Source organism: Alligator mississippiensis, chromosome 3, assembly GCF_030867095.1.
Source record: "Alligator mississippiensis isolate rAllMis1 chromosome 3, rAllMis1, whole genome shotgun sequence".
NCBI classification, from domain to species: domain Eukaryota; kingdom Metazoa; phylum Chordata; order Crocodylia; family Alligatoridae; genus Alligator; species Alligator mississippiensis.
The window spans coordinates 148,863,905-148,885,663 of NC_081826.1; the positions used below are offsets into that span (position 1 = coordinate 148,863,905).

Below are 21,759 nucleotides of genomic sequence, written 5' to 3' on the forward strand. Positions count from 1 at the left end.
CTTGACGGTGAGCCAGAAAATATTGTTCTGCTTGAACACCTCTTTTTTAGACAATGGAGGAACCCTCACATTATCTACCCCAATCATAGCTGTGTACTCACCTTGGATCTTTTCAGGTGAAGGCTATCAGTGCTTTGTCCATGTCTTTGTACACTCCATGGTAGGCATTTCTGCTGTTTTACTGTATGCTACAGTGACTTTCCCCCTAGACATTATACATGTTTTCCCTGCTCTTTAAGTCCATGCAGGTGTATCTAGTTAAGCACTTCTCATTTTAGTTAGAAATAACTGCTCCCCACCACAGTTAATTTTTCTCTAGGTAATCTCTAAGGTTGAAGACATGGCACAGTTCAAATTTGAAATGAAATCAGTCAGTCCTACATATTCATGCACAGAAACAAATGTGCACCATTCAACCCTTGTTTTTATTTAATTTGCCTCTCCTGTTTAAAAATAAAAAGAATGATTTCAGCCACAAGTGTTAATATTTTTTCAGTGCTCTTTCATGGGGTTTTGTTGTTCACTTAAGGCAGCTTCTTGGGAGGAGTATGTGCATGTGAGTGTGTGTGTGTATGTGTGTGTGATTTACTGATCTGTGGCATGCCACATGTCTTTAAAATTACAGTGCCCATTTCCTGCTGAAATAATTTCTACAAAGAGTGGCTCCTATTACAGCAAGAGGAGCCCAGACGTCATGATTTATTATTATTTATGGTCCCAGGGCCTTGTTTATGCACGATGGGTTAGGTGCGCAGGATAGAAATGCCATTATGCAAATGACATTGAATGTCCTTACTGAGCCTAAATAATTTTTGTGTTGGACGATTAAACCTCATCTGTTATTGATATGGGCTGCAGTCGGGCTATTAAAGAGTCCCAACAGTACTTACTCCCAGTAATGGGAAAATTGAGAGGAAGAGGCTAAACAATTGCTTCAAGTGTGCTGTGATTGTCTGGTAGGAGTGGAACATAACAGACCCCTGAATGGAAATCGTGTTTACTACTTAGGGATAAATAAAGAAGGGAGAACATGCAATAAATTACACTTTGTGATTTGAATCAGCGCACCAGAGAATTTGCGTACTTTCAATTTATTTATTTAAATATATATATATATATATATATATATATATTTTTTTTTTTTGGTAAATACCAAAAGTAGCCAGGAATGATTCCCATACAGTACTCTGTGCTTGGTGGGGGGAGGGAGGGAGAGCCAATCTTTTCAGCGAGCAAGGGAGCTACGTCGTCTCAGAGCCCTTCTTTTTTGACACAGCTGTGCGGTCACATTTTGATCAGTGTTGATAGCTTATGAATTCCAAAATTGACAAAATTTACAGAAAAATGAGGATAATCCATCTTCCTTAGCAGCCTGTCAGGAGCTGGCTATACTTCATAATCCTCAATTACAGATGCTATTTTCAGACATTTACATGCAGATATTAGAACAAAATGAAAATGAGAAACAAAGAGAGAATGGAAATGCAGCTATTTATATGTATAAAAGAAAACAACAGGTAAATTCTAAGCATTTAGATTGGATTTGGGGGTCCCTTTAGAAAGACTGAGAGTGACTGTACATGCTTGTGGATTTCAGTATAAAACAGTAAAAATGCAGCATATAGTTTCCAGCATGCAAATAATCTGAAGATTTAGGTCAAAAACAGGTCAGTTATCTTGAAGTATTGGAGTAAATCTGTTCATGGCAGGGTGCACTACATAATTCCCACTCTCTTAGGGAGAATCTCTTGGGATTGCCACAATTCTAATTGGATTTGGGTTAAAATGAAGCTCAGCTGTTAATTTTTTGAAATAATCTTTTATTAAAGGGAGATTTTAAAATATTTTGTTCAAAGAAAAAGAATCCATCATTGAAATCAAACTTTCATGCCTTTTAAATGAGAAGCTGCCAAATGTTGCCTAAAACAAAGGGAAATTGGAGTTCAGCCCTGATTAGCTGTGTAAATAGGATTTACCCCAAAGAAGAATTAGGTTCAGTGATAGTGCTAGATAGAGTAGAAAATGTGATGTAAATAATAAAATGGATGGGGGTGGGAGAGAATAGGTTTTGATATATAGCTCTTCAGATCCCTTCCCAGTTCAAATCTATGAGGAGTGGGGAGTAGGGGAGGAGGGTTTTGTAATGAAATTTCCATTCCCATAAAATTTAAGACACAACAGCATCAGTTCCCATGCAACTGTATGTGGCCCTGGGTTTCTGAAAAGCGGAGGAGATTAATTAGAGCTGCTTTGGATTAAAGTCTCCCAACCATGTCGAATGTTACAAATTTTTCCCTTTGTGAGCCTGACATGGGGGTTTCAGTGGAAAGCCTGCCTGGTGCTTGCTAATTCTGTCTTTATTTATTTATTTATTTTTCTGTATTATGACACGATGACGTTACTGTATGAAGTTCTAGCTCTTCTAATGAAAACGGAGATGATTCTGTTGCTGTGTGTGATGTTGTGGATGGTGCTGGATAGCCGGCAAAGTCTTTGTGGTGTTTGGTTTTGATTTTGGAGGAAAGTATGGAAGCAGAGCTTGGTGATCAAATCCCAGTCTTCATTCCTGGCATGTGTGTATGCGTGGTCAGAGACTGCCTGTTTATCTCAAAGACTCCTGCCACTCAACTACCCAGTGGAAGTCACCAAGAATTTTTTCATAAGTGGGACAAGCGAAAGAAAGAAACAAGCAACTAACATTGAGCTTGAGATGGGTTTTGGTTTCAGTGCTTCTATTCATGGTGATTTTTTTGAAATTGGATGTGTAGGGGAGTACTGGGAGGTTGTATCAAGTAGCAGGCTGAACTATAAGTGTGTAGTGTTGGGCATAGAATTCCCCTTTCATCTTCTCTATGCTGTGAGGACACTGCTGAGTAAACATGTATCCTTTAAAAAAGAAAAGTGTCATTTTTTAGGAGAAGCCCAGAGTGCCCCACTGTCATTTTGCTGTGACATTAGCTGCAGGAAAGACAAAAATATATATGCTGGCTGCACAGAAGCACTACCAGCAAGGAAACCCATCATTTGGATTATCTTTACATTCTGACAGTTCTACCTTCTGTCACTCCAGACATGTATTTCTTTTCTTTATAATGTTCCAAACAGCTCTCATGGCCCAGAGGCATCTACCTATGTGATACAAAAGAAAAGAACAAACACTGTTTGTTTGTTTAATTTTTGTAAAGTTGTGGTTTGGAAAATTGAGCAGATCTGGAAACCAAAGTATGATTTGGATTATCTCTAGCTTTTTCTAAAGGCTGCTCAGAGAGCCCTCTAGGCACCTGTTCTTTTCCTTGTGTCACTGGGTTTTCTATGTGGATTCAGAAGGCAAAGTAAAGAAGGGCAGAGAGGAAAGCATTTCATGTTGGCCCTTTTTTCTTTCATAGCCAGACATGATAAATTATTCCAATCAGCATAGCACAATAAGACTCCAAGACATTGCAGTAAGCTTTCCATTCCAGTTTTTCTCACCTCTTCTTTTCTTTACTGTTCATACATTGTGGAGAAGCCAACTCTTCTCAGAGCAGACCTACCTTCATCTGTTATATGAAAATAAAAATCCACTATTAAGCCTTAAAAAAGGAGACTGCAGAAAGGAAAGTTGGCCACAGCCATACCCTTCTTCACAGACCCTGGTGAGCTCAAGCTCAGGCTCTATTATCACCTCTGCTACTGCAGCACTGATTAAAAGGCCTCACTGACAATGTGAGGTCGCGGTCGGCAGGGCTAACCGGACCTTATCGTGCATCCACAGGTGCATCTCAAGTAGGGTCAAGGAGGTGATCCTCCCCCTCTACGCGACACTGGTCAGGCCACAGCTGGAGTACTGCGTCCAGTTCTGGGCACCCCACTTCAAGAGGGATGTGGACAACATTGAGAGGGTCCAGAGGATGGCCACCCGCATGATCTGGGGTCAGCAGGGCAGACCCTACAATGAGAGGCTACGGGACCTGAACCAGTTCAGCCTTCACAAGAGAAGGCTGAGGGGGGACCTTGTGGCTGTCTATAAACTCACTAGGGGGGACCAGAAGGGTTTGGGGGAGACCATGTTTCCCCTAGGGCCCCCCAGGATAACAAGGAATAATGGCCACAAGTTGTTGGAGAGTAGGTTTAGATTAGACATCCTTAAGAACTACTTCAAAGTTAGGGCGGCCAGGATCTGGAACCAACTTCCAAGAGAAGTGGTGCTGGCTCCTACCCTGGGGGTCTTTAAGAAGCGGCTCGATGCCTACCTGGCTGGGGTCATTTGAGCCCAGCTTTCCTCCTGCCCAGGCAGGGGGTCAGACTTGAAGATCTGCAAGGTCCCTTCTGACCCTACTTCTCTGATTCTATGAAAAGACACCTGAATAATGCTTCATTCCGGGACTTATGGTTAGAGAGAAACACTAGCAAGACAGCAGACTAATGAACATTGCCCATATTTCCTTCACTTTTTTCAACAAACAAACATGGAAAAGATTACTGTGATGCTAAGAAGAGTTTAAAATCTGTGGGTGTTAGGCCTGTGGTGGTGGTGGTGGGGGGGGTGTCATTGAATATTGCAATATTTGTGCATTTTTAATGTCAGTCCAACCCAATATAGCCCCCAGTTCAGAGCAGGAAAGGCAAGAGAAATGAAAATTAGCTCAAAGATCGGAAGACAGTGGAAGTACAGGCTTTTTCTTTCCTGTCTAATGGGAGGAAGGACAGATCAATAATTGAGGGAATCTGATTCTGAAGTCTGGAGATTGCTGTCAAGGTACATGCAGAAGGAAAATAAGGTGTCACAGTCCAAGGGGGGAAGCAAGTAGAGTTTGGACTCAAAAAGCGAATCACTTCACTGCATAGGAATAGTGCAGTGCTGGAGCTGACCATACCAGCAAGTTTTGAGCATCACTTAACATGTCCATCAGCAGCTTCTCTTGGAATTCCAATGCTGTTCAGAATGTATTGGGAATGGCAGATAGGAGCAGAAAAATCCTCACTGAGCTCAAGGCAGTGGGATCAAACAGGAGGCTTTGACACTAAGTCCAATGAAATGAGTCCAGACAGTAAAAGCTTATTTCAGTATTCCCGTATCTGCCAAGTTCAAATTTGGAAAGACAAATGATAGCCTCTCCACCCTCTGTGAGAGTCATGCAGGTGTTTGGGTTAATATATCATGCCAATTTTGAACTGACTAGGTGTCACAGGAATGTAGCAGTGACAGTGAGGTGTATACCACCATTAATTTGGGTTCCGTCTCATCCATGGGGAAGAAATGCAGAAAAAGCTTTAGAGCAGTGAAAGGGAATTGAACTTATCTGCTCTCAGTCTCCAGTGTCAGAGAATAATAGTTAATGGAAGTTTAGGCTGTTGACAATCCTGTTTGGCCAGTGTCATGAAGGCCAGAATCGAGGTCACACTTCCATCCCATGTAGACATCAGACTCTGGAGTGATGTTCTTAAAACCAAACTGTTGGAGTCTTTACCATTTAGCTTCTGTGCCTTCTTTTCCAGCTTGATCCCAGTATCTTGGTCAGATACCTCTCATGATGTAGAGTGGCTTCTTGACCTATCACAGACTGCAGAAGAGACTGAGAGCCAGGTCTCACTTGGTGTGAATCAGTGTGGCTCTGTTGATTTCAGTGAAGCCATGACAATTTCCATCACCCCAGAGTTTAACCCTTACAGTGTGGCAAAATGGTTTAAAGCATCAGGAGCATCATTGGCAGAGATGGTTTGTGCTTGCAGGTTTTTTTCCCTCTGGTTGTGGAGTCTAGTGCATATCACAGGGGACAGGAGGCAGGAACATGATTTCCATTTCAGCCTCTGCTCCTAACATGAATGATTATGGGAAAACAGCTCAAATATTTTGAAACCAAACAGCCATAGGCATAAACAGGTTCCACTCCATTGTTGCCAATGGAAATAACATACCTAGACCAACAGCAAATGTGGCAGTCTGTACCCCAGTTTCCCTTTCTACATAATTGCTGGGTTAAAAGTTTCCTTGGAGCAGTTTAGTGAGATTTAACTCATGCTTACAAAGTGCATCATTGTTCCCAGATAAAATGCTGTGCTGTATAAATGCAAACTATTGTTGTGTCACTTCTTGTGCATACTCAGAACATCTCTTTGGGGCCACTGCTGAGGTTGTTACCAACAGGAAGATCCTATTTAGCACAGACAGTGGGCACTGACAGAAGTGACATTTGTCGTGCAATTGGCCCCTTGAAAGTGCTATGGCTGTGCCCTGACAGAAGTGGATGGCTGCGGAAGGCTTTAAAAGTGCCTGATCACATGACAAATTAACCCTCACATAATAAGGGTTCACATGAAAGTGCTCCAAAGCAGATTGCCTTCATTAATTTCTGTCTGTCCTTGTCCATGACCAGGTTGGGCTGATGCAGCCCAGCCCTGTCCTTGGTGGTGTCTGCAGAAAGGGAGGAAGAGAAAGGAGGGGGATGGGAACTCAGGGTTGGTGTTTGCCCAGCCTAAACTGGAGTGGGGGTGTGGATTGGAGTCCCCCACCTTGGGGAGTCTCCAATCTATGTGCCCCCACTCAGCTTAGGCTGGGCAAACAGCAACCCAGAACTGCCTCCCCTCCCCTCTCCTCCTTCCCATTTTTCACATAGTACATTAGCTGGGAGGGCAGGGTGAGGTTAGGGGAGAGAAGCTGCAGACAGACAGTTCCTCTTGCATTTGCTCTAAAGTCGAGCTTCATCCCTCATACCCCAACCCAACAGTGAATGACTGTTGGGGGGTGGGGGGTGGGGAGGTTGCTCTAATTCATGGCACTTTCTGTGCAGTGCTATGAGTTAGAACAGGGAACTGCATGTCTGTTAGTGCCCAGTGTTTAGTGTCTCACTGTTTTTAAGAGAAAATAAGGAATGTAGAAAATATGCCCATTATAAACCTCAGAGAAGGTGGCAGACAAAGGCAGTGGTGTGGGGGCTCCATCTGTTTCTTCAGAGTAGGTGAGGCATTGCCTCTTTTCTGTTCACAGTGTGGGCCATGCCTCCCTGGCTACCTCTGCTGAGGCAAAGTGCTTGTGTGTGAGGGATAGAGGCAGCAGCTGTTTGCTGCTGTCAGTCAGTCTGCAGCACATACCATATCCCATCTTCCTGACCTTAGATGGGTTGGGGGAGAGAGGTTCAAAACAGACAGAGAGAAAGGAAGAGAAACCCTGCATAATTGTTCAGAATCTTTATTTTTTCCTTCTCACTGCTCTCCTTTTATATATCCTCCTTCTTACATTTCTGTGTTTTTTTTCTCCTTCATGCTATGGCAGTGGTGCTCCATGCTGATGAGACAATACTTGGTGCAACCCCAGGCAGTCATTTTTCAGGTAATTTCTTAGGGTACCAAACACCCGACTCATGCTTTTTCTGGTATCAAGCAGGTCGGGTTTCCTGATGACTTACGGGTACTTTGGTTGTACCCAGGTAGATTTGGGTGTTTTCTTTCCCTGGCCATTCCAAAGACCACTCTACTGTGTTGCAGTTAGGAAAAGTCAAAGAAGTGAAAATCTTGGACCACAAACCAGGACAAAAGGGTGTCTATCTATTAAGCATCTAAGTGGACTTAGGTACCTAAGTGTAATTCTATTCCTCATTGATCAAATTTCTGAAAGTCCATTAATGCATCTACTTGTGTAACACTATCATATGACCCTTAAGACTGAGTCACAAAAAAGCAACAACTAGGAGGAGGATCCACCCACCTTTGGTATTCATATTTCTTCATGGACTCAAAACAGTCTGGAATAGAATTGCAGTTAGGTACCAAAGTCCACTTATACAACTATAAGGTGGAATAGAATCTGGCCCTTATAGAATATAAATAAGTTTCTACAGCAATTTCTTATGAATGATCCTTGTTGATTAAGCTCACTGGAGATGAAATTACAAGATCTGGGAGGCAGAAGGAAGAGGGGAGAGGATAGGCTATTCCAAGAGTTGCCAGTTCATTAAGTTTCCCAAGTATGCTCTTCTTGATGTCCTGGTGGGAGGAATGGGAATGAGGTGCTCTTCTGGAGCAAGACCAAGAGAGAATAGGGCCTCACATCAATCATCATACTCAGAGAGAAGCAGGTGCAGGTCTAGAACAATTTAAATCCAGTGCTACCAACTTTACAGCTGAGAAGCTAATAATTTATTTAGGAAACAACTTGGAATAATCAGGGTCGTTAGCCTTGCCTGTTTTTGGTGTTTATATTCTTGTACCTGTATGAAGCTACACAGGGCAGAGACCTCTTCATCTTTACTTGTTTATGAAGTGCTGGGCATATAGTAGTGTGATAGCAAATATATTATCTGCCCAGAGCCTAATGTATGGGGGTTTTCAGGGCCATGAAGAGGTTGTAAGACTGGACATTTTGTTGGTTTTATGATACAGAGGATCTTTTCTCCTCTCTGTACTCAAGGTTCTCAGCTTCTAATAGGGGCAAATGCTGGCTTCAAATGATAAATCGGCTTGTTAAACTGCACCTCCTCTCTCAGTGCATGCTGCTTTTTGCAGGAAAATCAAAGCAGCATGGACAGTAATACATACCAAGCTAAATCTGTCCCAGGATGCCATTGTTCTTTTAATCACTGCTGTGTTGGCCCAGCACCAGTGCCTGTGATGCATGCTCATATTGAGTACACTAGCAACAGACATAGGAACTTTGACCCACAATAGTGGGCAAATTCAAGAGAGCTAGGGTGTTGCTAGGACTTGCTAGCAGCTTTGGTGCTGGGGAAAAACACATGTAGTCATTAGCATTCTTTTCTGTCTCATATAAACACATTGCTTTAAGGAAGAGATGTGTGAAAAAAGGCTACTGACTAGCAGCCAAATTTGTTACTGACCATGTGTAGAGGACTTTGCTTTATTGACTGAGGCAACTATGCTTCACACAGCTGAGGCCTTGTCCCATTCCTTTTGCTGAGTGAGTTCCCTGGAATACCAATGAACACCTGTATGGGCGATGTCGCTGTAGGTTTCAGTTCAGTCCTTTTGTGCTTGCTCTGCCTGCAGAGTTGGCAGCCCTAACCCCAGAGGATGTCCCAAAGGGGGGTCCTCAATGTGGTATATAGCTCTATATTTGCCTCTATATTACCCCGCTCCCACTCTGGCATGTATCAAGGGCATTTCCCTGGAAAAGGGCATGGCCGAATGAGTTCCATGAGGTCCTAACCAGATGGATAGTTTGGGACAGATTGGAGGCAGCTCTCACTTATGGTGGGCTAGACTGCTCTAGAATATGGTAGGGGAAAAAGCAACACAAAGCCACCTTTGCCTCCTTTCCTTACCCAGGCATTTTGTGTTCAGCTTGGGTAGAGCTGAGAATCTGGATGTTTCTGTCAATCTTTTCTGAAAACTCTTGACAATTTTAATTATTCCAACCAGCAGAAAGTGTTGCAAGATTCAGGCTAAATCAGCTGCTTTGGAAGATTGTAGTTCATTTGCTGAGATAAGCCTAAGTAAGTGCTCTGTGCTGTGTTTGTAGAGACTAACATTGGCACTGTGGGTGCATCTTCCCAGAGATATAGGGAAGGAGCGTGGGCTTTCCAAGGCAACCAGCAGACTTTATGCAAAATACTAAGCAGTTATGCTTAGCAGTATGGAACTCTTACACAAGGGTAATGGAATCCATTCCTAGAAGTATTTCTGCAAATCTGAAAGGCCTTTTTTGTCTTATTTTGGCTTTGATTTGGCCTAATTATAGTGATAGCTAAAATGTGAGGTCTAATACTGATATTCCTTGTTCTGAAATGAAATGACTAGAAGTTCTAAAGATGTCCAGACATAGAGTAGGTAGGAGGAAATAACAATATTCAACCCTTGCAGGCAGCTCCTGAATCCATAAAACTTCCATTTTGCTGAGAGTCAGCTTCATAGTTGATGCTGCAGTGGCAGTAGCAGTGGCACCCATGCAGCTGCATCCTTTGATGCCTCTCACCTGCAGAGAGCTGGCCAAATCTGAGTTCCTGTAAGTGGATCAGCAGAAAAGCACCCATTTACACAAGGTCTAAATTTGGCTTAGCCTGTTAGCACAGACTGACATTTTACATCAGGCAGGTTCAAACTGTAACATCTTGTACAGGGTTACTGTTAGGCTAATTATCCCTATCATGGTGTTCTGGTAACCATTAAGCCATGTTAGGACTGCCTTTAAGCTAGCTGTCAGTCAAGATTATGACTTCTTTTCATTAGGAGGTTCTGAAGAGATTTTCTCACTGCTGACCAGTTCAGATCTATGTACTTTAATGTGCTATGTAGTTTCTACAGGTTTTCAGGCTACGCTAAGGCACAGTGTTCCAGGGTCAGTGCAAGAAGGCAGGTTTTCCTTGTATTAAGTGGCTTCTACAGTCTCCTATTTCTATTATTTCTGCAAATTAACTTTTAAAGATGCAGTGAATCTTTAAAGGGCAATGACACCACTCTATTTTACATGCTTTTTCAGATAACTGGTATCCCCAAGAGTTTATAGTTAAATAGCACAACTGCAAAGATAAATACAAGCAAAAATAGCATAGGGAGTGTGAGGATAAGAAATACAGAAGGCTTTGTAAAATGAGAGTCAAAGAGAAGGTGCAACTCATGGGGACTGTTCCAAATTGCAGGACCTGTGTGAAATAGGGTTCTTACAGTAAGAGCAGAGATGAGGGTTGCAGGGGTAGAGAGAACCAGTGTTGGATGGCTGAAGTGAACAGACAGGAAAACAAGAGAGGAGCACATGTGTATTGCGCAGGACAATGCAGGTTTTCTTTAAAAATGATAGCAATTTTTAACAGGATCATGAAATAAGCAAGGAACCAGCAGATGAAGCTATATCTCGCTGCACTAAACCTTGCAACACCAGAAGAAGGTCTGTAGTATTGTTTGGGAGTATCTGAAGAATGCTCTAGGGTGGTAATAGTCAAGGCTAGAGAAGATGAGGCTTGTAATGAGGTGGAGTTGAAGCTGTGTTATATACAATATGCATTGCTGAAGCAGCAGTGATGGGCAGATTTGTGTGCAAGGAAGATGTGTGAAAGCTGGGATAGTTTTGGAGTCAAGGCTAAGGGCAGGCTTTTGAAGACTGGGGAAAATGAGAGATCTGAGTCAAGCAGGGGAATAGGAGACTTGGACTCTGTCTAAGCTTGCTCCCCTAGTTGAAAAGTCTTGAGTTCAGAGAATGTTGCGTGGCCAATCCTCTGCCATGGTAGCATGCTCACATGGGCAGCACTTACAACCTTGGCAAAGACTATTTGGCATGCCCTCTTGCAAGCATTCCCTATGGAAGACCCATCAAGATGACAGGTGATACTGGTGCCTTTCATAGATTGTATCTGGAACCTATTCTTCAAGAGGGGCTTGTTTTTAACTGTGGGAACCTGCTGTTAGTAGATTAGCAGCATCATTCTCATTCCTGTTCATTTAACCAGCCATAGTGCTTCAGAGCCACAAACATAAGCACACACTGATATTTATGTCAAACTGCAAACAAAGCTACAAAACATGCATTGAAACATTCTGATGCCTCCTGGAAAAAGTTTAAGAATGTCATATATGGGCACAATCATATTCACTTAAGAGATTTCCTGTATTTCTCTCTTCCTTTGCAAATAGTAGTAACAGCTATATGTGGTGAAAAACATAGGACCCAATTCATCGCTGTGTTATTCCAGTTTGCAGAGCAGTGACACTAGCTGCAGTAATGCAGTGGAAACAGCCTTACATTTTTAAAGTTTATCTGTTCCTTCTGCTTCTTCTTCACTTGAAGTCATAATCTTCTGATTGGTACAGACATGATTATGATCTTACAAAAAGGGGATTATAACTTTGACTGAAGATAGCAGTAGGAGAGGATGAACTCTAAAGAACAAAGTTTATAGTTTTGTGTAAATGGCTCTGATAATAGAAAGTGCAGGAGGAGGAAAATATAGATAAACTTTCTGCCACAAAATGGAGTTCTTTCCAAATGCAGGGTTGGAGCCTCAGTTGGTATAAATCATCATACTTTTATTGACCTTGAAGATCATTTTAATCAGTTTAACTTTAGTTAGAGATATGTTGATTTACACAAGTCATGGACAATGTATTTCACAATCTTCCCTGAGATACCAGTGGATCTCTAATATACCCAGGTGATGTTCCATCTTTGCTTACTTTGAAATAACTTTGGGACTGGAAATGGTTTGAGAGAAGTGTTGGATGCTGACTCCATTCCATGCAATGTGACCTGCAAGAAACTGTTGTGTTCACTAATGGTTACTTGGTGACATTTTGATCTTTATCTCTTCTTCAGGTGTGTTTCTCACAAAAGATGATAAGGTTGTAATGATGTTTTGATTTTATTACCATGAGCTATTACTAGGTGAAGTGCCTATTTTCAACAGCTATAGTCATCCAACTTGGTCTATAGTGGGCTACTGTTGCTTAAACATAACAATCTGGCTTCTTTTCAGTCAAGAAACCAATTTTTTGTGTTTACCCAAGCAGCAGTGGCAAAGATTAATCCTATTTAAATTGTGGTCTCAATTACATATTTAGCAATACAGTTTAAATGTGCTGAGTTTTTAATGAGGTTAATTTGACAATACAAAAGGCTTAGGGCTTCATTTTGCCCTGCATATTATTTCATTTTACTACATGTATCAAGTAAAGTCTGTTGACTATCCAATGGTTGTTGCTGAGGTGTCTCTTTTTTTTCTTTTCTAGACAACAGAATACTCAGCCATGGCATCATTAGCTGGTGGGTTAGATGATATGAAAGCCAATATAACAAGCCCAACTTCAGCAGATATAGGGGCCAGTGTTCCAGGACCACAATCATATCCTATTGTGACAGGTAAGAAATATGAAGAGACTGATGGACCCTGCAAAAGAGTGTGTATGATGGCATATTGGGGGAAATAGTAGAATGACTTGTTGATGCACAGTTTTGGAGTTGGTGTTTGTACATAGCAGGTCCAGGCTAGATGCTCATATAATGTCCAACTCCCTCAGAGTCAGCAGAGTGGTGTACCATTTTATATCTCCATTTCTTAATGCTACATACCAGCATGCCAAAAAAAATTAAGACCTTGTCTCTGCAGTGGGGTTTGTCATTTTTGAATATGTGGCCAGACTGAAAACTGCTGATATTTCAAATGGGATTGAATTATGGGTGAATTTGGTTCTTCCAGTTACAGTTGCTTTGGGTCATTTTTGGAATCGTAGGCTTTCTCTAGGGATCATCTTTTAAATGGCACCATAATTAATTATAGCAGTGAAAATTCTACTGTATTTCTGTAACAGTCATATATAAGGGTCAAGGACAGTTGGCCACTGCTAGATTTTGATAATGTTGAAAATTGTCTGATTCAGGTAGCAGCTCTTAGAATTAGGCTGAAGATAGCACCACAGAATCACAAAACATAGTCCCTAAAGACTTGGGTAATATTAAGGACAAGGACTCTTTGAACTTGAGTATGGCTTTTTACCTACCCTTGCATATTTTGTTTAACATCAGCCTAGTGATGGCTCAGATTTAAGCCCTAGCTTTTCCTCCTTTTCACCCAGTATAGGTTTCAGAATTTGATTTAGCAGCTAAAGGGAATTTAAAAATATTTTTAGAGTGCTGCCATCTTGTATTGAGAGCGGGGTGGTTGTGCATCATAAGTGAACCATTTTGAAAGCCTAGTTCATTATTATTGCATGATGTATAAACAACCTCTGGAATGCTTGCCAAGATTTTGGAAGATTCAAATATATTTATATTATTTTATGGATTATATGGATAATATTATCCATATCAGATGGATAATAATGAAAATCATATTTATACTTCATAGTATATGGATATTTATCTGGAGAGAGAGAGATAAATCTACATTAAGAGGATAAATACATAGAAGGAATGTGAAATGGGGTATATCTCCCAGCTTTCGAGTGGAAGACAAAACATAGCTGACCTGAGTTAGGGAGAAACGTTCCCTTCAAACAGGTTATGACCAAGTTGTTCACCATTGCACTTCATGTGTCTTCCTCTGAGGCATGTGGTTGCTGAGGCAGGAATCACCCTGACATATCAGACAAGTCTAATTGCCATTGAAGTCAATGAGAGTTGTCCCATTGACTTTAGTAAGTGCTTAGATCAGGTGCAGTTGTGGGCTCACCTAATTTTTAAACCTATCTCACCAAAACTAATGCCGTGTCAGGAGGGGAAATGGGGACATATAAAGGTAACAGAGAACCATCTAACGTAAGTTATCTTGACTTTCAAAATATTTGAAAATGTCCCTAACAAGAGGTTAGCAAGGTCATTAAGTAGCTGCAGAATTTAAAATAAATTATATTTTGAATTAGAAAGTAGCTTAGAGAGAAAAGAAAGTGTAGATATAAATGGTCAATTTTCTTCTTGGCAGAAGGCTACAGAGGGCTGCTGAAAAGTTTTGTGCTGGTTTCAGTGTTATTTCCCATATTTATTAATAACCTGGAGAAGAGCGTGAACTCTGGTGTGGCAGAACGTATAGATGAGACAAAGTGATGTAGGTTAGTCAAGAATAGGGAAGATTGTATGGAATTCTGGAGGGAGATAATTAAATGGTTGGACAAGCATGTATGATGAAATTCAGTGATAACAAATGCTTATTGAGAGAGTGAACTGATCTACTTAGACATATTGCTGAGCTTTAAATTAAACTCATGGAAAATGTCTTGAACATCACTGTGGACAGCTGTGAGAAAACCTCTTTTCAATGGGCAATGGTGGACAGCCAAGAAAACGAGCTATTAACATGCATGTGGAATGAGAATGAGGACACTATAATTTCATTATAGAAATCAGTGGGATCTCTTTGGCCTGGAATATCATGTTCAGTTCTTGTCACCTAATTTCATCTAAAGTCATCTAGTAAAAATAGCAGTCCAGAGATGAGCAACTAAAATGATTAGACTGTGAGGAGCGACTGTAAACTTAAGATGCAGTTCACTAAATTTATGAATTGGATTATATTTTCCCAGATAATGTTCTCAAGATATGCTAGTAAGAGTTTTGTTAATAGGCTGCTTACAAGGGAAGGACCCAGGAAAAACTCCTGTTTACTTCAATGAAAGCTTCGTCTGAAAAAACAAATGCATGTTTAGGCCTGCAAAGCATAGGAGCCACCATTCCTTCAAATGATACTAATAAGAAATTGATCATTCTTTTTTATTTACCGTTCTAATTTTTGATGCACTATGCTAAATTATATTTGACCACAAGGAAAAAAGAATGTTTTGCTTGTTTTGTTTTAAGTTAGGACTAAATGTGATTTTTTTTAGAAATGAAGTTATATGTAATCTTAATGACTATGATGAATTGATCTAATGATTAGAACACAGGGTTCAAATGATCTAACATCACTGAATAACAAAGTTGAAAGAAATCCTGTAGTGGTGCTATAGTACTGTTGTAGCTCTGATGCTCGAAGCATGATTTGTTTGGTATTATCTTCTATGGACAAACTATAGACTTGGTAGAGGTGATAAGAGGAGAAAGGGTTTTTTGTGCTCTCCCAACTCTGTAGGTGGTCTCATATTACTGAACTGGTTCTACAAAAATTCTTTCATTAATCTGAGATGCAAAGAGATGGGGAAGGGAAAGTGCAGAGGGAGAGAGTAAATAAGAACAACATAGGCATATAATTATTTAGCAGGACTTTGCCTTGGAGTTTAGTGTCTGACCTGTCCTGCTATCCATAGTACAGATTTACTCTAATAGAACCAATTTCTTTTTTAATGTTCTTGAAATCAGCATCAGCAAAGCCTGTTTTCATTGGCATTTGAATGAGTACAGTCCCAGGGATACAGGATTGCCACCATAAACCATCCACCATCCACCTTGTCTTGTGTTATTTCCAACCTAATTATAATCAAAGACCTACTGCAAGTGAAATATTGTAAGAGGGCTTGTTCTTGTACTTCCAGCTCAGTTTTGCAGGCCCAAGAGTTTGGGATAACTTGGATGAAGTTCAGCAAAGTGTTCAAAACCTTTGGTGCTCAGCTGGAGTGAACCTATGAACTTTTGAAGATAGCTGTCGCTCTTCACTTGGTGTTCCAACATAAGTCACTAAATGATACACGTTTGTTATAACATCTTCATTGCTGAGAGACCCAGGGACTGTTTTATATTTACAAAAATTGACAAGTGAACTGTAAACCCCAGACGAAGTCTTTGGTTGAAATCATTTATACAGGGAATCTTTCATGTAAAGCAAATCAGTGAATACTTTAATGCTTCATGTTTCAGCCTACAGTAGGCTATTAATGTGCAGAGGGCTTAAAAGCCTCGTATTCCAGGATGAAGATCTTGAAATATATAGTCACAAGACTTTGAGAAATGGGTTTTATTGTGGCCAAGAAAACTAATCTGGTTCTTTTGATAGGCTAAAATCTGCAGTTCAAGCTTCAGCAGTTTTTATGAGAAAGTCTGGAGACAGTGCTGGCCTTCCATTTGCAAACTGACCTAAGTCTAGTTCATATGGTGAGTTTTGAGTCTTTAAGCCATCTCATAAAACAGTTTAATGCAAAACAGGCTGAGAAGTGAGAGGATAAGTGAATTATGATCACAATTTTTCATTGTTTTTATTTCAAGGCCATGTTTTGGACAACACTGAGAAATGAGATCCTCAGGGTAATTGTGGATGTGAAATGTACAGTACACATTTCCTAGCAGACGGGTAGATTAAATCAGTCATGATGTCATTTGAACAAAAAGAACTGCTTCAACATTGGCACTTACACTAGCACACGCCTTTGAAAATAGGTCTTCGTTATGGCAAAGGGAAATTCTGATGACAGTTCCCAGTTCCACTTCATCCGCCAGCCCCCTTGTGTTATGGACTGCCAGCTAAACATCTGATTAGAGAACCACTCGATTTTTCTCCATCGTTTTTATGCCACATTAAATATTAAGTTAAAAAAAAAATCCCTTCTCTTACTGCTCGCTGCCACGGTTCATAAGCGCGTTCTCCATTTGCAAGCCAATGACATGTGCCCAGCTCATTACTGCTGTAGTCAGCAGTTTCAGAGCAGACCCTGATTGTTACTAATTACCTGCAGATGCATTTTCTCTGCTCCGGCTTGCTGACTTCAGCTTGGTCGCTATCACTTTGAGAGGACAAAGTGGCGCTGAAATTGACACCTCCGTTTGGCTCTCCACTCCAGCACCGGGGGCAGATTGACAAATCCACAGGCAGCCCCTGACTGCAGCTGCTTGGAGAGTCAGTTTGCATTAGCAGTGCCTCGAAGTGACTGGATGAGACCATTGACTGGCTTAGCAAAGAAGCCAAATAAGAACATTTCATTTAAGTGGGATCTGACACAAACCCTATCCTGCTCTGTTAGCAATAGGAAGCATGAAACAAAGCATCAAAAGCAGATTTTGTTTTGTTCTCACTAGGGATGTTTAAGCATAGGAGCCTTGTCATTTACCTTGCCAGGAGTGCTCAAGACTATCTTTCCATTACATCCCCTCTCTAGGTTGTTGCAGAGGCAGTGCTACAAGCACTGGACTTTGATTTTGTCCATAATAGTGGTACTAATAAACTGGATACTATAGACTTTCAACTCATTTAATCCCTTACACCTGTGCAGAGGAAGAGAAAAGCTTTGCTAGGAGAAGAGGTGCCGTTTATATATGTTTTTCTCTGACTCATTGCAAGCATCTACTGCTGCACAGTGGACCAGGCAGGAGAGAATCATCCTGGTCAACTATGATGATCTTAGAAACAACCCTATGAAGCCAAATATGGGAGCCTGCCTGTACTTTAGACTGAGGGAGAAGAACAAAGCTCAGAGCACAGTCCCCTTGAAAAATGTCATTTCAGGAAGTGGGGGAGGAGGAAATCACTGACTGGCAATCATGTTAAATTATCTGTCATGGCCTTGCAACGAGAGTCAGGACACCAGACATAATTCATTCAAGACTTGTCTAAATGGAATGTAGAGTAAGCAAGGAAAATGTACCTAGCTAAACAAGTTACTCCAGTGTTAGCAAATTCCAGGCTATTTATTTATTTCTGAAGGTGGATCTGGTATTTTTACTATAAAATATTGGACCAAATAGCTATTTCTCCACAGATCCAAGCCTATACAACTAAAACAATATGAATCTGTCTCTCATTCAATATTCCCAAATATTTTACCAGGTTTATATTAAAATGGAATTAACTTACCAAATGAGAGAAATGGCTGTGAGAAAAGCAATCCCTATTTATTCTGAGATCTTCAGTGAAGTACATTAGCTAACTAACTGGTCCACACCAGACTGTTTCTTTTCTTCTGCAGTACCTAAATTTATAGGATAACTTTATCTCATGAATCTCTAGTCTACTTCATGTCTTATTCATCCTGTCATGCTGTGGCTACTATTTATATGCCTGAGTTTTGCCAAAGGTTTTGTTAAATTACTGCAATTATTTATCACTCCTGATGCTAAGAGCAACATTGGGGGTAGATAGCTGAACTGAGAGTTTCGTACAATGGAACCTGGCTGAAAGTATTCAAAACTGATTATGATGCCTTGTGGGATGGTGGTGGGAGCTAGAGGTCGAATCTTGTTCACAGGGCATCTTTAAATCAATAGGGGCTAGAATCCTCCTTCCCAAGACTACTTGTCCAAGAGCAAACAGGAACCTGGGGCACAGCTAGGAGTCAGCTAGGCCCGTCTCCTACACTTTGACCACAAGAAGGTTCTTCCTCCAAGCTGATGAGGCCTGGCATGGCTCTCTCACTTGGAATGCTTCAAACAAGCCTTTTCTTCTTCCTGAGCCCTTGGATGGGAGGTTGGCTGATGGGATGGTAGTGTACTTGAAAAATTGATGGATGCAATTTTTTTAAAGCAGCTAGTTTTTGTGTTCTTTGCTTGGGCAGTCAGTCAGTTGGATATATTGTTCAGAGTATGGTCAAGCTTTCAGAGCTGAGGATGGGGGCTTCAAAATCCAAGGGTGGGGCTCAAAAGCATCCATGTTGACCTTCCTGCTCCTGTTGCCTTTAACACCAAAAGCTGAAGAGGAAGGCCCAGGCTGATGGCTTGAGAAAATTTGACCACAGATGAATGAGCAAGACATATAAAGTAAACCCTACTGACTGGTAGTGCTCATCCTATTTGCTTCTGAAACAGCTAATTTTCTGTTTTTATTTATAAATCTGTGGCCAGATCATGTGCTTGTTATAGCTCTGATCAATTCTGTACCCAATACATTTGTTTGTGCCCACAGTTGGTGTGGGGTGGTGAAATTCCTTCCTCCTCTCCCTGGTGCTAGTGTTCTGAAATAGATGTCTGGAAGCAGATCCCCAGTCCTGCTGCCAAGGCAAGTTCAGTTTTTTAAATCAAGGACCCTCTTAAGTATCCTGGGGGCAAGAACTGAACACCCAAGGCTCCTTTTAGGAGCGCCATAACCACTATGCTACAGACTTGCACTCCCTGTTTCCTGTTCTTTCTCTGACTTCATAATTCTTGGCTGCTTGGTGCCCCTCATCAAACAGAATAGGTGGAGAGGACCTTCACCTAGCCTAAAGCATGTTGTTTAGGGCGCTCTTTTAGGAAGAAGGAGATATGGGTTTAAAATCTACCAGGCTGAGGAGGGCCTAAAACTTTGGTCTCCTACTTCCTAGGTGAGTGTTCTAACCACTTACTCACTGGGTAAAAAGCGGGTACTTCCCCTAGGGCACCTACATTCAAAGCAGGAAGAGGAGTAGTAGGTCACAACCAAGCAGAGGCACCTAGTGCTCAGCCTGAGTCAAGTGTCTAAGACCTGGGGAAGGCCAGGAGTTCAGACACATCCATGCTTGTTTCCCATGGGCCATCTCCATGTGCTCCAGAATTTCTGAATTGTCCTTTGCAGGTGCCTACCTCTTTACATATGCTAAGGCATATAGATTTTAGGTATTGGGATGTCTGTGTATATACTTCAGAGTCCAAACTTGGACTGACCTTATCCCTTACAAGAAGATAGCAGATATTTTAAAATGTGTTCCTAGGAATCAGCCTACAAAGTCCCTAAGTTAGGCTGTCAAACAGCTACTATCAGAAAAAAAGATGGTATCCCAAAACATCCCCTGGAATGTGCATGAGTTAATTAGGAAGGAGAGCATAGAACATAAGAAATATCTCACAAAACCAATGTTTTCCTCAGCTTCTGTCAGTCTTTATGGCTGAGAACATGAACAAAGATATTTACATTAGCTGAGGACCTGGCCTGTTAATTTTTATTGGCCCTAAAAGAAGGTTTTTAAATACAAATTAGAGAAAGGGAAAATCTACTGAGTTAGCAAGGAGCTGAGATATTGTGGTATGGTGTGTGAAGTATAACTAGCTAGATAGAACATATAATTGACATGAAATGGATAAAGTATATAACTGTCATGGAGCAAACTCTTTTTTTTCCAAGTCCCAAGGCTGGCTAGAGCAAATACTGCCTTGCTCTGTTGTATCTTGACTGGTCTCCTATCATAACTGAATCACTGTTTTTTGTTTTTTTTTTAAGTTTAGCTTTTTTTTATTCTGGTCATGCTGAAAACAGAAAAAGTTTAAATAACACATAGTGTTCAGCTCTCTTCAACCCTGATATATCCTCTGGGATTGATGCCATAGCAGCTAGGAAAGGGCTATTTATCTTTTAGTGAGAGCACCTTATTTGACCTGCCTTTTATGACCCGTTTTTGATGATGATCTGAGACAGCTAAATACCTTTTGTGTCAAATTGAAAATATAATGTGAAAATAAAAGAGGAAAGAAGGAAGGAAGGAACATTTTAGAGTAGGGGTGGGCAAAATGCGGCCCGGGGGCCAGATGCAGCCCACCAGGCCATTCTATCTGGTCTGCAGGGCCCCTAAAAATGTTAGAAAATTAATATTTATCTGTCCTGGGCTGCCTGTTACGTGGCCCTCAATGGCTTGCCAAAACTCAGTAAGCGGCCCTCTGCCCAAAATGATTGCCCACCCCTGTTTTAGGGCAATGCCTAATAAAATTTCCAGGCATCCTTTTATACTGAAAATTTCCAGTGAAGTTAGTGGGCCTAACACTAGTGTAATAACTTCTTTTATCATGTACTGAACTTTCATAAATATCAACAGAGCGAGGGAAAGTATTGTGAAGCCTAGAATACGTAATCACTGGGGAAAAGAAAAAAGCTTCTTTTCTGTTTGTATTTTTTAAAAGAGCTTTTGAAAATATTTTTATCTGGTCGCTAGCATAGGTCAGTGTTTTTTTCAGAGCTGTTAATTTAGGGCCAAATCCTTGTCTCATTAAGGATAATGAGACTATTGTTACTGATTTCATTTGGGAACAGGATTTAGCCCTTGAAGAGAATTTTTGATAGCCTGCATTTTAAAAAGCAGGAAGAGTGGAAAGATGGTTATGTGAGAGAGGTTTATGGAAAGTTAGTCTTTATGGATTAAGGGCTCACGCCTTTGTTCTGCTGAGGACTTCTGGTGCATGATTCCTTTACTTTTTCTGTGCCTCAATTCCTCATCTTCACAATCAAACTAATAACATTCCTTTTGTCTGCCTGGTGTACTTAGAGTGCAAGATCTGTAGCATAGAAAATTGCTGCTAGCTATTTGTTTGTACAGCTTAGCATGGTAGGATACTAGTTCCTGATGAATAATACTTAAACCTTATTTTTCATATTGCAAAAAAGTTGAGATTTCAAAGAACACTGCCATTCCAAATTGAAATGAAAAGCCAAAATTTTGATTTTTTTTGTTCTGAAGCAAAATTCCAATTTCTTTTTGTTGTGTAGCAAGTGAGTGAACTCTTTATTTTTTATCTTTTTATGTAAAATAAAATATAATGTGAAA

The 21,759-nt window shown here is 40.9% G+C and overlaps 1 protein-coding gene across 1 annotated transcript in view; it reads left to right on the forward strand.

The window, feature by feature from the left end:
* Nucleotides 1-21,759, forward strand: part of PAX5 (paired box 5) — a 245,753-nt gene that overhangs the window by 127,805 nt on the left and 96,189 nt on the right. Inside the window, exon 8 of the mRNA XM_059723539.1 lies at nucleotides 12,652-12,781. Coding sequence (XP_059579522.1) covers nucleotides 12,652-12,781 — 130 coding nt within the window. The remainder of the gene's footprint in view (nucleotides 1-12,651; nucleotides 12,782-21,759) is intronic.